We start from the raw sequence: 16,762 nt of genomic DNA, 5'->3' as shown, positions 1-16,762 counted from the left end.
AGAAAATCCAGTGCCTTTTACTAAAAAACAATATTGCTATGGATATTAAAGTTGCCAAGCAGCCACACTTGTGTGAATTAACTAATTTGTCTTCTAACAATAAAGGCTCTGGTGAATAAGTTTTGCAAAAGAGCAAAGCTGGGAAGCATAATTAAAATTCAGGGGAATTTGGGATGAGGGCAATGGGCAAGGATAACAGACTTTCCACAGAGTATAATTCAACAGATCTAGCTCAAAACTATTTATTTTATCCTATTTATAAGAGAAGAAATTCTGCAATTAAATTAGCTTCTTTGTGTGTTATAAAAGATTTCTAATATAGTCAACACATTTTATTGAGTGCTCACCATGAATTTGGTATGGTGCTAAATGCTGGAGAAAAAATAACCAAGTTCCCCTCTTAACCTATTAGAAAAGTTCAGATTAATGAATTATAAAAAAATTACTTTGGAATTGATAGATATGGGAGAAATGCCATGGGAGTACTGAGGAAGTAGTTCTTAATTTTTCCAGGCACTATCACTGAGGAATCTTCAAGAGCCTCTGGAAGTCCAACACCTTAAGCCAGTGCTTGTTAAACTTTTCCATATAACATACCCCTATCAACAGAAGTGAATGAATGGGTACTTGTAACACTACATGAAAGTGTTCTAATAAAAGCACAAATTTTAATAAAAATGCTTTACTGTGAAAAATGTTTGTATATATTATTTAATTCCATGTCCACAATATGATTATTTTTGTTGTAGGATAAGTTGACAATTCAGGAAGATCCACTATGTTTATTACATAACTTCAGCTGTATCTATGCCCACTTTTGTGTGATTCAGTTTTAAAAACATGTCCTTAAACTGCTAAGCTCCAATATTGGGGATATGCTATTAACAGCCCTTTGGGAATGGAAGAACAGCTAAGCACTTAGGCTATAAAGAATGGTGTAACAACTACACACACAGAAATGCATTTTCCTGGCTTGTCAACTTGAAATTGGTTTCAGCGTGCTCATACAGGCTGTTTTTGTTGTCTTTCTTTGAGGATACATAAATATATCTATGTATTTTTTGAATAAAGTATTAATGGAGAATATTTATCATCTTCTACCACTTCCATACCCAGTACTGATAATTATTACCACCAATGAATTGAATATTTTACCTTCATCACTACAGTTTAAAGAAAACATTTTTGAACTACTATCCTGTTAATCTATTCTGATTTACCCTGATTTCCACACTTATTTGGAAAAGACTCTATTGCATTTTTTATCATCTATCTATATGAAATACTCACCTTCCTCTGAAACTTTTTACCAGTCAGAGAACTTTTACATCATGACTCTATATGAAAATGACTGAAAAATGCCTTTAAAATTTGTTCATACTAACTTACCCCTAATCAAGTATATAAGAACTATTTTATGGTACTGAATAATTTTATTTTCTTATAATTCCTTTACATAATCTTATTTTCCTTGATTTAATTAAAATATCTATATATTTTCCACATGATAAAGATAATTATCTTTATTCTGAATTGTAATTTAATAAAAGTAATTGTGTACACATCTCTCACAATAAGAAACTTGCTAAAATATTTAGAAAAATAGATGGGATTTTGAATCAAGAGTGAAAGTATCAGCATTGTTACAAAACAAAATAACTTTAGAGTTATACGAAATGCTATTGATCTCCATTAATTAACTACTATAATACCATGATATATAAACCTGCCGGTTTAAATTTAAGTCAACAAATACTAAATTTTTACAATATATCAGGCATGTGCTAGATGCTGGAGGTAAGACATTTTTACATATCTTTAAAAAAGGTATTATTTTTAAATTTAAAATGTAATTTTAACAGCTAATGCCATTTCTCATATTTTTTCAAGTTAAAATATTTAATTTAAAAAACTTTGAAATACATTTATATTTCAAAAAGACCTTAAAAATTGAACAACTACCTATTTGTTATAATTTAAATTCATTTTCTTAGATATTTTCTATTTTCTATTTGTATATTTAGTTTCTTTATTGCATTTTTATGATAATTATTGTGCATTATTGACATCACTATATATAATGATTCTAAGATTTAGTTATGTATTTCTGATGATCTAAGCATGTGAAAATAAGTAAAAATAGCGTTCAGGCAAATGGTATCTGAAGAGAAGGGAACATGAGGGTAATTTACACCTATCATTTTTGGACAGTTAACCTCTATGAATTTAGTTTTTATCTGTAAAATAAAGATTGTAATAGCACCTGTGTAATATGGTTTAGGGGAGAATTTTTTTTTTTTTTGAGTTAAAGTGCTGAGAACACTACTTTGCATACTGCAAGTGATCAAAGTATGCTAAAATTTATTATTAATATCACATTAGCCCTTGGAGAAATTTATATGAACTGGCTTATTTGTCCACCTATGTAAATATTTATGTTGACATAATTTTAAGGAACTAGATTTATCAACTACAGAAATAAGTAGATTATGAAATGGCTGGTCCATTTATTTAAGCCAAATGTGACTTGCCATGAGTTCATCTGTTTTATGTATACTCGTGATTATATTTGTACTTGGGGCTTTTAAAGCACAATGAATAAACGCATTGTGTTTGAAGTAGGAGTGTCTGGGTCTGATTTCTATCTCCAACACTAACTAACTTTGTGGACTTGTGGTCATTTAACTTCTTAGATCTCATTTTCCTCTCCTGTAATGCATACTTTGTAGATTATTGAAAATAAAGGATATCCACATAGAGCACTCAGTATGATGTGTGTCATATTAAAAGCACCCCCAAAAAAGTACTTATTATTATCATATGCTTAAATATTTCTCAAATCAATAAGTCAATCAAAACATTTATTCAATAGGATTTACTTTTCATTATTCACAAGTGCAATTTAAAATCCAAAATTATTAAAATAAATGCAGCTTTGTACAAATGTTAATAAGAGATGTCACTTGTAACCTTATCTTAGCTCTGCTAAGATGACTATTGACTATTCCTCAAAAGTGTGAGGAAAACGAGTTATTCCCTGGACTCCATTGCCACATTCTTTTCTTCATCCTTATTTTATTTCCTCCTGGAATTTCACTCCTGTTTTTGTTGGCTACCATGAATAGGTCTATTCATTTGGGGACCAGATGGAATAAAGTGGGGTAGTCACACATGTATTATTAGAGTGTTCCCTGCCCTTTCTCAGCTCCCATCGGTGTCTATGTCCATAATGACAAATGGCTACATAATAACAATACCATCCACACCTTCCATTTAGTGAGACTACATCCTGATCTACTCATTGTTTTACCAACTTTATTAGTAATAGTCCTGCAGGAGACAGAAGCAGAGTGCATAATAAAAATAGAAAAAAAAGAGATTCACTGTTGAAGAAAAATAGTTGTTTTTAGGGTTTGTTTGAATTTTGCTTAATGGGGAGCAACACTTAGTATAGTAGAATTCCACATGATTTTTAAAACATCAATTAGAAGAGGATCATGTGAAACAGTACATCTTTTATTACTAAGAAGTTTGATTGCACAGAGCACTAAATTATTAATTTTTATAATCAGGACCAGTTTCTCTTTTTCCTTTCAGTAACTTAAAGTACAAGCTCATATTCAGTTCAAAATCAAAAAATGGGCATAAGACCTAAATAGACATTTCTCCAAAGAAGACATACAGGTGGTCAAGAGGCACATGGAAAGATGCTCAACATCACTAAATATTAGAGAAACGCAAATTAAAACTACAATGAAGTATCAACTCCCAGTGGTCAGAATGGCCATCATCAAAAAATCTACAAACAATAAATGCTGGAGAGGGTGTGGAGAAAAGGGAACCCTCTTACACTGTTTGTGGGAATGTAAATTGATACAGCCACTGTGGAGAATAGTATGGAGTTTCCTTAAAAAACTAAAAATAGAGCTACCATATGACCCAGCAATCCCACTACTGGGCATATACCCTGAGAAAACCATAATCCGAAAAGACACATGGACCCCAGTGTTCATTGCAGTACTATTTGCAATAGCCAGGTCATGGAAACAACCTAAATGTCCATTGACAGATGAAAGAAGATGTGGTACATATATACAATGGAATATTACTCAGCAGTATAAAGGAACAAAATTAGGTCATTTGCAGAGATGTGGATGGACTTACAGTCTGTCATAAGGAGTGAAGTAAGTCAGAAAGAGAAAAACAAATATCATATAATAATGCATATATGTGGAATCTAGAAAAATAGTACAGATGAACTTATTTCCAGGACAGGAATAGAGACACAGATGTAGAGAACAGATGTGTGGACATGGGGGGGAAGGAGAGGGCAGGATGAATTGGGAGATTAGGTTTGACATAAATACACTACCATGTGTAAAATAGATAGCTGGTGGGAACCTTCAGTATAGCACAGGGAGCTCAGCTCAGTGCTCTGTGATGACCTAGATGGGTGGGATGGTGGTGGATGGGAGGGAGGTCCAAGAAGGAGGGGATATATGCATACATATAGCTGATTCACTTCGTTGTACAGCATAAGCTAACACAATATTGTAAAGCAATTACACTCCAGTAAAAAAAAAAAAAAACTCCTGCATCGATAAGAGAATGGGTTATTTCATAAATCATATTGCTACATATCTGGAAGAAAATAAAGTCAGACATACAACCTCAAAAAAAAAAATAAATAAAAGGGAAAGCGCATCACTCCAAAAAGTTTTCCACATATTTTCATTTTGATAATGGACTGTATATTTGTTTTAACTTACCTCTTAAAATCTTGCTTGAACCCACACCTTCATAAATATTTAATACATCTGTATAATATGTATTAAAATAATCAAAGTTCAGTTGAATGGAAAGTCCTTGGTTTACACTAAATTAAAAGCAAAAAATAGACTATTACACTCTTAACAGTTGGCACAACTCAATGTATTCTAGAATTTGAATGTATTTTTCTAATTGTGATAAAGAATATGTAACATGGGATAGACTCTCTTAATTTTTTAAATGTATGGAACAGTATTTTTAACTATAAGCACAATATTGTACTGCAGCTCTCTTGAACTCTTTCAACTTGCATGATTGAAACTCTATACCCACTGAACAGTAACTCCCCATTTGTTCTCTCCCAGCCTCTGACAACCATTGTACTTTTTGACTCTCTGAGTTTGAATACTTTAGATGCTTCATATAAGTGAAATCATGCAGGATTTGTCCTCCTGTGACTGGCTTATTTCACTTAGCATAATGTTCTCAAGGTGCAACCATGTTGTTGCCTATGATAGGATTTCCTTCTTTTAATGACTGAATAATATTCCACTGTATATATAGACCACATTTTCTTTATCTATTCATCTGTCAATGAACATTTAGGTTGTTTCCACCTCTTAGCTATTGTGAATAATGCTGCAATGAACATAGGAGTGTGTATCTTTTAGAGATCTTGACTTCAATTCTTTGGGATAAATACCAAGAAATAGGATTGCTAGATCATATGGTAGTTCTATTTCTTATGGCTTTAGGGAGACTTCGTACTGTTTTCCGTACTGACTACACCATTTTGCATTCCAACCAACATCACACAAGGGTTCCAATTTCCCCACATCCTCACCAACATTTATAATGTTCTGTTTTTTTGGTAATGGCCATTATGATTTTGATTTGCATCTCTCTGATGATTACTATGTTGAGTGATGCCCTTTAGCCATTTGTATGCCTTTTATTTTTTTTTGAGCAATATCTATTTGAGTCTTTTGCCCACTTTTTATTTGGTCTATTTTGCTATTGAGTTTTGTAGGAGATCCTTATATATTTTGGATATTATCCCCTTATTAGATATATGGCTTGCAAATATTTGCTTCCATTCCTTAGGTTGCCTTTTCATTCTGTTGTTTTCTATTGTTTCCTTTGCTGTATAGAAGGTTTTTAATGAGATATACTGCCACTTGTTGACTTTTGCATTTGTTGCCTGTGCTTTTGTTTTCAAATCCAGGAAATCACTGTGAAGAGCAATGTTATGAAGCTTTCCTTTTATGTTTTCTTCTAGGAGTTTTATGATTTCAGGTCTTATGTTTAAGCCTTTAATTCATTTTGAGTTTATTTCTTGTGTATGGTGTAAGGTAAAGGTCCACTTTTGTTCTGCAATTGAATATCTAGTTTTACCAACACCATTTGTTGAAGAGACTATATTGTTTCCCCGTTGTGTAGTTTTGACATCCTTGTCAAAGATAATTTGACCGTATATGTGTGGGCTTATTTGTGACCTCTCTATTCTGTTTCATTGGTCTGTATGTCTATTTTTATGCTGGTACTATACTGGTACTGATTACTGTAGCTTTGTAATATATTTTGAAATCAGGAAGTATGAGCTTTGTTCTCTTTCTCAAGATTGTTTTGGCTATTTGGGGTCCTTTGTGGTTCCATATGAATTTTAGGATTCTTTTTTCTTTTAAAATCATTGGGATTTTGATAGAGATTGTGATGGATCTATAGATCATTTTCAGTAGTATGGACATTAGTATATTACATTATTATATTTTAACAATATTAAGTATTCCAATCCATGAACATGAGATGTCTTTCCATTTATTTGTCTTTAAATTCAGTCAGTAATGTTTTATTATTTTCATTGTGTCTTTTACCTCCTTGATTAAGTTTATCCCTAAGTACTTTATTCTTTTTACTGCTATTGTAAATGGAACTATTTTCTTAATTTCCTTTCTGGATGATTAGTGTACAGAAACACAAGTGATCTTTCTATGTGGATTTTGTATCCTGTAACTATGTTGAATTATTTTATTATTTCCAACAAGTTTTTTTGTGGAATTTTATGGTCTTCTATATATAAGATCTTGCCACCTGTGAACAGATAATTTTACTTCTTCCTTTTTTGTTTAGATACATTGTATTTTTTTTTTTCTTGCTTAATTGCTCTGGCTAGGACTTCCAGTACTAAGCTGAATAAGAGTGGTGAGAGGGGGCATCCTTGTTTTGTTCCTGATCTTAGAGGAAAAGGCTTTACTTTTTCATCATTGAGTATGATATTTACTCTGGACTTTTCTTGTATGACCTTCATTAGATTTAGGTAATTTCCTTCTATTCCTATTTTGTTGAGTGTTTTTTATCATGATAGGGTGTTGAATTTTGTCAAAAGCTTTTTCTGAATCTGTTGAGAAGATCCTGTGATTTTTAGCCTTCATTCCATTAATGTGGTGTATCAAATTGATTGATTTTTATATATTGAAACATCCTTGCATCCCAGAGATGAATCTCACTTGGTGATGGTGTATAATCCTTTTAATTTTCCATTGAATTTGGTTTGCTAGTATTTTGCTTAAGGATTTGTGCATTTATATTATCAGGGGTATATTATCAGGAATGTAGTTTTCTTTTCTTGTGGTGACTTTGTCTGGCTTTAGTATCAAAGTGAGTGTTCCTTCTTTTCCAATTTTTGGAAGAGTCTGAAAAAGATTAGTATTAATTCATCTTTAAATATTTGGTAGAATTCACCAGTAAAACCAGTGGGTCATGGTTTTTTGTTGGGAGGTCTTTGGTTACTGATTCAATCTTCTTACTAGTAAATGGTCTGTTCAGAGTTTGTATTTCTTTATGATTCAGTCTTAGTAGATTGTATGTTTCTAGGGATTTATCCTTTTCTTCTAGGTTATTCCACTTAGCACTTCTTTTTCTCTATCCTATAAGATTTGGTATGTTGCCGTTGTTGTTTTTTTTAAATTTGCTTCAAGATATTTTCTAATTTCCTTTTTGATTTAGTATGAGATCCATTGACTGTTCAAGAGCAGTTAGAACGTTGCAAGTTTCTTTTTCAGTGGTGTCTAATTTTTTGCTCTCTCTGGTGTCTGTATGTGGCGCTGCACATTCTCTGGTCCTACCACAGCAAGTCACCCAACTATATCTTGTTCTCTGCAGCCACAGGCCATGCAAATTGTGCTGGCTCATCAGCTCCACATTCATGCAAGACATACCCTTTGCTGAGGAAGCTCTTGAAACAGTTAGAATGTTGGAAGCATGCTGCACTTCTTTCTTTCTATCCTTAGGGAGAAGCCTTGAATTGTGCACCTTCTCCCAATTGTATCAAGCCCTGCTGGCCATAGCAAGCTGTACCCACTTCTCTTTGTTCTCAGTATCTCTCAGGCATCCAAACAATACCAGTTCCATCACTTATCCATATGAGGTGAGACAGAAACTCGTCCCTCAGGCAACTCTTGGAAAAGCTGGGACACTGGATGCATGTTTCATCCTTCTTTTTCCTTCCAAGGAAGAAGTAGTGAGTCAAGACTTGTGCTGAGCTGTGCTGTGTTGGGGAAGGAGTTGATGGAGGGTAAAATGAACTTGATCTTCTTGTCCATTTCAGTGCAGCTGTCCTTGGCTTTGTGTTCACCTGGGGTATGCAACTTCTTAACTGAATTCTGGAATTCTCATAAATGTCTTTTGGTTCACATTTCACTGTTAAATCGACATATCTGTGGGGGAACAAAAGCTGAGGCTTCTTGGCTACAGAATAATTCCTATCTCATTATGCCAGCATCTGTATGAAAATCTCCTATGGTGTGATTTAGTCATGGCATATTGAAAGCTGAGAACACCCTCTATATACATCCTTTGTGCTAAATCTTGAATAAAATTTGGATCAGTTGCTATATATTTGACCTCCAAGCTCTCAATTTGGTTGACCAATCCAATCATTATGATCATCAAAATAATCAAATTGCCAATGGCTGATCTACCTTATGCTGAATGCTCTGTGGGGAAAAATGTTCAAATTTTAATTTTCAGTTTGGGGAAAAGGTGTCTAGGGCAAAGGTGTCTATTTATAACTCTACTGTCTCACTGAAGTGTAGGATCAGAAATGTGAATAATTCTTTAGTGTTTTGGAGGTACAAGGTTCCCCTGAACTCTGCAAAAAGGAGGAAGGCCAAACAATTAAAGCAGAGCATGGATAATGTTGAAGCTGGCTGAATACTGAAAGGGTGGATAATAGGGAGAGATCTAGTCTCCAAAGCCAAGAAGGAGACTGAGAAGATACTTGGCTTCAGAGGCTGGCTGCGGAGGCAGCTGATTTAACCATGGCTCCTGCCCAGGGGCATGGCAAGTTTGGATTTTCGGTAAGTTATCAGTAGTACCGTGATCAGTTGGTAAACTGGGGACATTCATCACAAATGTAGTTAATTTTGAAACTCTAAGTTTCATGGTTGGGAAATGTCCATTTGGGGCAAGACCTGAGGTTTGGCAAACGTATTAGATTCCTGATGAGGGGCTGGAGGCAGGGCTAAGGTTTAGTCTTCAAGGAGCGGGGTTGACAACACTGCAATGGCAGCAACTAGCAGGGGAGGATTAAAAGACATGTAAGCAGTAACCCAAGTTTTTGGATCTGACCAATGTTTGCTGCCAGGAAGGTGAGGTTAGAACAATGGTGGGTTGTTTTTAAAAAATATTGACACAGGGACCTCAACCCTGGATATCAGATTCCATGGTTCTGGAATGGATTTGGGGATGTACATTTTTAAATACTCCAGGAGCGATTGTGATGTGCTCTCAGGTTTGAGCGTCACTGGAGGAAGATAGGCAGATGCAGAAGATGCCACGCTCATGGGCTACCCTCAGATGTATTTAGTAACCACAGGAGGTTGACAGGGGTGGAAGGAGATCAACGTGAGGGAGCAGGAGATACTCCCAGCCCAGACTGAGAGAAGGAGAGAAAAGCAGATGATGGCAGCTGTTTAAAAAAATTCTACCTCCGTTAGGTCTCTTCAGCCATGCGGAAAGTGAGCCTGCTAGTGAGAACTTTAGGAAATCCAGCATCAAAACTGAAGAAGACAGAGGAAGAAGAAATAAGCTGCCTTCAGGGATGATTTCTGTTATTTTAATGAAAGTTTTGGTGTCTCCAGGCAAGAAAACAGTGAGGTTTTTTTGGTTGTTGTTGTTTGCTTGTTTGTTTTGTTTGTTTTTTTAACAAGTGATGTTGTTTTCAAGAAACTAAAGGATGCAAGAGGAGCTTCCTAGGAAACTTTGTGTTCAGAAGCTGTTTACTTTTTCAAAATAGATAATTGAAAGTAGAGGAGAGAAATGAGTGCATACTTTTTTCTACTTTCTTCTGTTTCAGAAAACCCAACTTATTTGCAATAAAACAAAGGCATTTATAAAGGTGAGATTAATTGGAGAATATCATATCTGATGTTTTTATAATATTAACCACAATTACCTTCTGAAATTTTGAAGGAAAGGATAATTTCCTAACTGTAATTTTTATATTTTACATTTTTGTATCAATAGCTACTCTTTTTAGAGTCCATTTTTACTGAGCATATAGTAGAGTGCTAAGTGTTTTACATTCAATATTACTTTTCATAATGACTTTGACCCCTGTAGTTAGAGATACTGAACTCTATAGATGCAGAAATTTTGAGTCTAAGAGATTTAGTTATTTGTCTGAGATCACATACCTTGAATCTGAAGAAGCCAGATTTGAAGCCCATGCAGACAGTCTCCAGTGCTCACATTCTCCATCACTGACACTCTGCTACATGTGGTCTTAATATAATCCCAAAATATAGCTTAATTGCATCTTAACCATTTCTCCACTAGTTATTTGGTCTTCCAAGCTTGTAAGAAACATTATTGTCTTTACCCCTCTTTGATCACCATTAGGAAAAACAAACCATCAGGTCTAATGCATCTCTAATGTAGTAATCAGTTTTGAGAAGAAAATACACTTAGATTATTTATATAATTTTAAATCATAATTTTATCATGAAGTACAGTATTTATTTATTTTAGATTCTATAGGTTTTAAAAATCATCCCTAGATTAATGGTGGATTTCTTAAAATAGTTTTAAAAATTAAGTGATGGAAATGGAAGTAAAAAGTATAGAACCATACAAATCCTTAATTAACATAGTGTGATTATTACATAAATGATATTATGTACTATTATAGCAAAAGTTTATTGTGATCTGCTTATAAGACCTCCCTGTAGTTTTGACCTAGCTCTACTAAGAAGTGGATTGAACAATTAAATTATCATTATTTAGTATTAATAAAATTCCAAAGATCACATGAAGAAATCACTGTGTAGTTAGGAATGTAGATCGGTTAGAATTCATTTTCTTTCCATTTTCAAAGGAAGTAATTTAAGATTTTTCTAAGTTTTTCTGCTGACATTTTAGGTAAAGAATTGAATATTTTTCATTTTTTTATGAACAATGTTAATAGCCATTTATAAATGCTTCTCTTTAAATATGATGTGATTATATTAGAAACGATATCCTCTAAATTTTTAAGTTTTCACTTGACAAGAATTACCTAGAACTGCCATTTTAAATACAAAATCTTATCCTTGGGACACAAGTAACATGTTGTTTAGAGCATGAAAAAAAGGAAATTGTGCTCTTAGTTATATCACATGACTTACATGAGGCTGAGCTCCAAAATAGAAACTATTTAAGCAGAACAAGATGTTCTTGGTTCCCTGAATAATGCCAAGTAAATGTGTTTAGAACAATCTTCCCTTCATACTTCATCTCATCTCTGGAATATGTCTACTCAGGAAAACAACTCTTGTGAGTCTTTATGGGGCCATTTCCTATCATTTGTTTGGCAAGAACCCAAAGCTCTGTCTTTTAACCTTCTTTAACCAGCTGTTATAATGATTCCCCATTTTCTAGTGAGTTATCACAATGATTAAAATAAACATATAGTAGGTCAGATTGGGAAACCATAATCCCATCCAGCTGTTAAGAGAAATGAATGAACTAGAATGCATTTCTCAAAGTGAATTCCACAGAGCACTTGTGCTGAATGTTCTGTGGGGAAAATGTTCAGTGGCTTAATAGAAAATATATATACAGTTGACTCTTGAACAATACTGGCTTGAAGTGTGTGGTTCCACTTATATGTGGATATTTTCAATAAATGCATACTACACAAACCATGGGGAACCATAGAACAGAGCGCCAACTGTAATGTTATATGGGGATTTTGACTGCATGGGCTGATGGCGCCCCTAAGCCTTCTGTTGTCAAGGGTCAACTGTATATTTTGGGGGAAATTTACTTGCATCTTAACTTATTTAAGGCTATGAGAAGTCTTGTATTTTTAAAAAAATTATAATGAGTTTATTTCAGAGCTCCTTATATTTATTCTAGTACAAATGATCTTTACCTTGAAATATCTGAGAGAAACATTAGGTACTACTCCTCTGTGAAAAATGTTTAGGCAAATGTTAAGGTAGACCAGCTATCAGCAGTTTGATTATTTTGATCATCATAATGATTGGATTCGTCAATTGAATTAAGACTTGGACGTCAAATATATAGTAAATGAACTAAGTGTTATTCAAGATACAACAAAAAGGATGAGTATAATGGTTTCCCATCTCTTGATCTGCCATGACCAAATCACACCATCGGAGATTTCACATGGATGCAAGCATAATGAGAAAGGAACTACTCTGTAGCTAAGATGCAGCTAAGTGAAATACAGTTTCTTGTGACACACAGACATACAGGCATGCTGTTAATTTTGGCAGCATTTGATTTGTGCCAACCATATGGAAAAAAAACTATCTACAAAGCCCAATGAGATGGTCCCATTTATTGTTCATAGGGCAAAATTCCTTTTTAAAAGTTTAAGAATGAGAGAGAAATTTCTTGGACAGGATATCAGTTGGGAAGGCTTTGTTTCATAGTTAATGAAAAAAATTGTCCAAAAAATAAATACATTACTAAAGATGGTAAGACTAACTGCATCAGAGAAAGACTTTATGACTTAAGAACATGGAATAGAAGATGGTATATTACCGTATAATCCACCGACAAACAACACTTGGATTAGAAGACTTTGGATAATGGGGAGCTTCGAAGGACCCAGAAGATCCAGTCAACAAAAATCTTCCATCACAAGCTGTGGCTGTGAAAAAATGGCAATTAATGTCAGACAAAACAATCTTGGAAGGGTTTCTCAAATGAAATGGGATTCAAATTGCCTAACGAACCTTCATAGACTACTCGTGACTAAATCTATACGAGGTCATTTCACAAAACTAAAATGATCGAATGGAAATAGATCAGATTTCGTGTTTTAAATCTATTATCTATTTTCAAATACTCTTACACACCCCATTATAGACCCTTTAGAAAATCATTCTATTTTTAAATACCCATAGCTAAGTTGCATTTTTAGTATATTCTTTTATATTTGTAAGAAAACAAATATATCTGAATTGTAAACTTCTAATTTAAAGAAGCAACTATTTTTTGTTTTATTTTCCCCATTAAGTTGGAGCTAGGGTGAACCTCTTCTATGCGTACTAAGTGATACGTCTCCCTGAAAATGATCAGAAAATGGCCAGGCAAATGATACATATGGTGCAAGGGGCCTGAAGAGATCCTTCCATTCAATCTACTGCACACAACTTTTAACCTTCATCACTTTTGCTCCTTTTGTATGGACTCACAATCTAGCTCAGTATTTTCATTCAATATTCCTGAGTGTGTTTTTCTTTCCCATGACAACTCATTTTCCTCTTTTAATTCTTGTAGCACATTTATTTCATGTACTTCTCTTACATCTCCTTAATGTCATGAATTACTAGTTGTCTTAATTTATATCTGAGTCATTTTCTACTAGATTAAAATCTTGAAATCATGAACCAGGAGTCATAATTTGTAGCTTTTTATTTTATACTTGCTATGTATAGTATGCATTAAAAATAAAACTGATTTGATTTTCACACTCTTTAGTTTTTCTTAGGTTATTTTCTATATTCTTACTACTGTTGACACCATAATTCTAGAATAATGACTCCTGGAATGTGTCCTTTTTCTTTTGCTATTTTGTTTATTCCTCGTATGTCAGAAGTGTTGATAGAGGGCAGGGAAATCAAGGAAATTTATCAAAATTAAATTGCTGCCCTTGGAATCTGAGTGCAGAATAAGCTAATCCTAAGTTGATAAATGGAAAAACCCACTGTAACATTACACAGTAATTCTGCCAAGTTATAAAACACAAGCTATTATATGACATCAAATATTTTATGTGAACAGAAGAAACAAATTGAAAAGCACATAGAAATCTTGGTAAAAATCCCACAGTTTGGTTGGCTTTTTGCTACTTTTGGTGTATATTTTTAAAAGGCATATAAGGTAGAGGCATAAAAAAAGGTAAATAAATTTTAAGATTCAAAGTCCGTTTAAGAATAATGTCCTAGGAATTAATTGCATTGGATTATGGATTGGATTATTATAGCCCAATTCCCAAGAAAAAAAAGAACAAATTAAGAACAAAAAAGATAATAACCCAATATCATAGACTTCAGGAAATTAAAGAGGAAAAATTGTGACTTGTTGAGAGATTTGAATCACTTTATGTGTAATACTTGCTGGAGCAAAAAGGACAATTAAGGCTAATTTGTATGATTTGAAGATAAACAGTAAAATATATGTCTGTTCAATGCAGAGCTAAATCATCTTCTAGTTGTAAAAAAAATCTCCTTCTTCACTCTTAACTCTCTGCGTATCACAAACCACGCCAAATAAATGAGACAATTAATCCCTTAGCTTCAATGACCATAAAAGTAAGAATAGTGTCTGCTTGTATTTTAAGTGATATATGGAGCCTTTTAATCACAGTTTGTCAAGAAACATGTGGGCTCCAAGAGTATAGGCAGTGCAAGAAAATCCACTACTATTATAAGTAGTTTATATTTAAATTATGACACTTAGGAACACAGTAAGGAAGAACAATCAATCCTACCAGCCCTAAAATACAACTGTTAGCATTGGTGGAATGTTTATTATGTGTCAGCTTTGCTCTAAGGTCATTATATAAGTATTAATGTCCCCTTCACCACAAATTTATGAAGTTTTAGGTGGGGAAGCTGAGGTACAGAGCGGGTAAGTTAACTAACATAAGTTCTTCCAGCTTACAAGGGATGATTCAAAGCCAGGCAATACCTAATATTAGCCTAATACTGCAATATATAGAGCTATCAGGGTGACATCACTCAGTCGTTGAAAAGCAGGATGTGTGTGTGTGTGTGTGTGTGTGTGTGCGTGTGTGAGAGAGAGAGAAATTTTAAATGAAAAAAGAAACAGAAAATTAAAAGAATTTCATCATGTCCAGTGTTTTTAAAATTAGAATATAGATCACGTTTGCAACACCACTTCACAACAAACAGGAGGGAGCAAAAAAAGATAGAGTGAAAAAAAGGGAACAAAACAAGACCGGTTTTAGAATTTGTAAAACCTATTTGCAAAGCTGGTAACACTTTAGTAATTCTTCACATCCACTCACTACATATTCGGGGGGAAGATATCAACAGCTTTGGGCTGTACAATGGGGGTCATACATTTCCAAAAAGCTGAGTGATGACCCTGGTGGCAGAGATTGTTGTATGTTTGCCATACCCTTATTCAGTCCCTTTCTAGGTACATGACTAGACTGCATATCCTAAAATGGGTCACGTGACAGAGTCTGGTTAATAAACTATAGTGAAAGTGATTGTGTTTATCTCCAGATATGATTTCTAAAAAGATCTTCTATAACATTTTTCCATTGTCTCTCCACAGGTTGCAAAGGATCCAGGGGAGAACTTGGCCCAGAAGGGATGGTGGAGGAACCAGCATCCTGAATGCCTGCAGAGCACTGCCTCTTGCCATCTTTCTTGGACTATAACGTAAGTGATAAATAAACTGTAATTGTCTTACATTGCTAAGATTGTTTATCATAATATTTAGCTTGCCCTTAAGAATATGATCAGTTTGCCTGTTCAATTTTCTATGAAGTTGCTGAGTTTTAGTGCAAATGGATAATCTACAGGTCTAGTTCTGCTCTAAAAGGCCTCTGGGAATTCCTACACTTAAGTAAAGATTAAGAAGAATATTCCTGAACACATTTAAAATAAAATTACAATAATATTGAACTACTTATAATAGCAAAATTCAGAATGCCAAAATATTATCATTTCAAGATATAGGTTTGTGCTGGGGACTTTCTCGTACATTCTTTCATTTAATTTCAGGATATTTCTGGAGAACCTAATGGTACATGTCATGAAGCTGGACAGACTTTTGGCAAAACAGATATAACCCAGCCATGGCTGAGTAGGATTACTGGGTATTCAGGATTATAATTTTTGACTACGAAGTGCTTTTAAGTGTAGCATCAGAAAAAATTCTCAGTGAGAGATCAATGAGCCTGTCAAATAATATGAGCCATTCTCTTGCACTATCTGAAATTGCCTGTAATGGAATGGGATTCGTATGGGTGTGTTCTTAGGACCCACTGAGAGCGCCCTCTGCTGGCTCAATGTTTATTAGTTGTGTGTTTTCTCAGGGCTTTGAATTCTCCAGGAACGTAAATCAAACATGCTCTCTGCCCATCTATTGTGCACATACCTATAAGGCATGCACATACATTGTGCATGCAAACAATCTATGGAGACACTTGCCAACTTCCAAACAGGCCTGAACATTAGCCTAAAGGCTGTGAGTCAACATCTCTTCTTCTCATAGGTCAGCTAAAAAGTGAACTTTCCTGCTGATGCAATTTTCATCAGAAGAAAAAAACAATTTAAAGAAATCTTGGTGCTGCTATAGTCAGCTATAAGTTGTGAAAACCTAAATAACTAAAGACTAAAAAAGAAGCTGTTTAGGAAGTCAACATTATTATGACTCAATTAATAACACAAGCTAGAATTAGAGCTCACAGCTGGAGGAGAAAAAAGAGATAGAGCAAAGG

The 16,762-nt window shown here is 34.1% G+C and overlaps 1 protein-coding gene across 1 annotated transcript in view; it reads right to left on the bottom strand.

Moving 5' to 3' along the window:
- TMPRSS15 (transmembrane serine protease 15) overlaps positions 1-16,762 on the bottom strand; it is a 115,760-nt gene that overhangs the window by 66,938 nt on the left and 32,060 nt on the right. Inside the window, exons 8-9 of the mRNA XM_082392568.1 lie at positions 12,823-12,931; positions 4,743-4,876 (exon numbers count right to left, since the gene is read on the bottom strand). Of these exons, the coding sequence (XP_082248694.1) occupies positions 4,743-4,876; positions 12,823-12,931 (243 nt within the window). The remainder of the gene's footprint in view (positions 1-4,742; positions 4,877-12,822; positions 12,932-16,762) is intronic.

Source organism: Balaenoptera borealis (assembly GCF_965194805.1).
Source record: "Balaenoptera borealis genome assembly, chromosome: 5".
NCBI classification, from domain to species: domain Eukaryota; kingdom Metazoa; phylum Chordata; class Mammalia; order Artiodactyla; family Balaenopteridae; genus Balaenoptera; species Balaenoptera borealis.
This window is presented reverse-complemented; position numbering and strand designations above follow the sequence as displayed.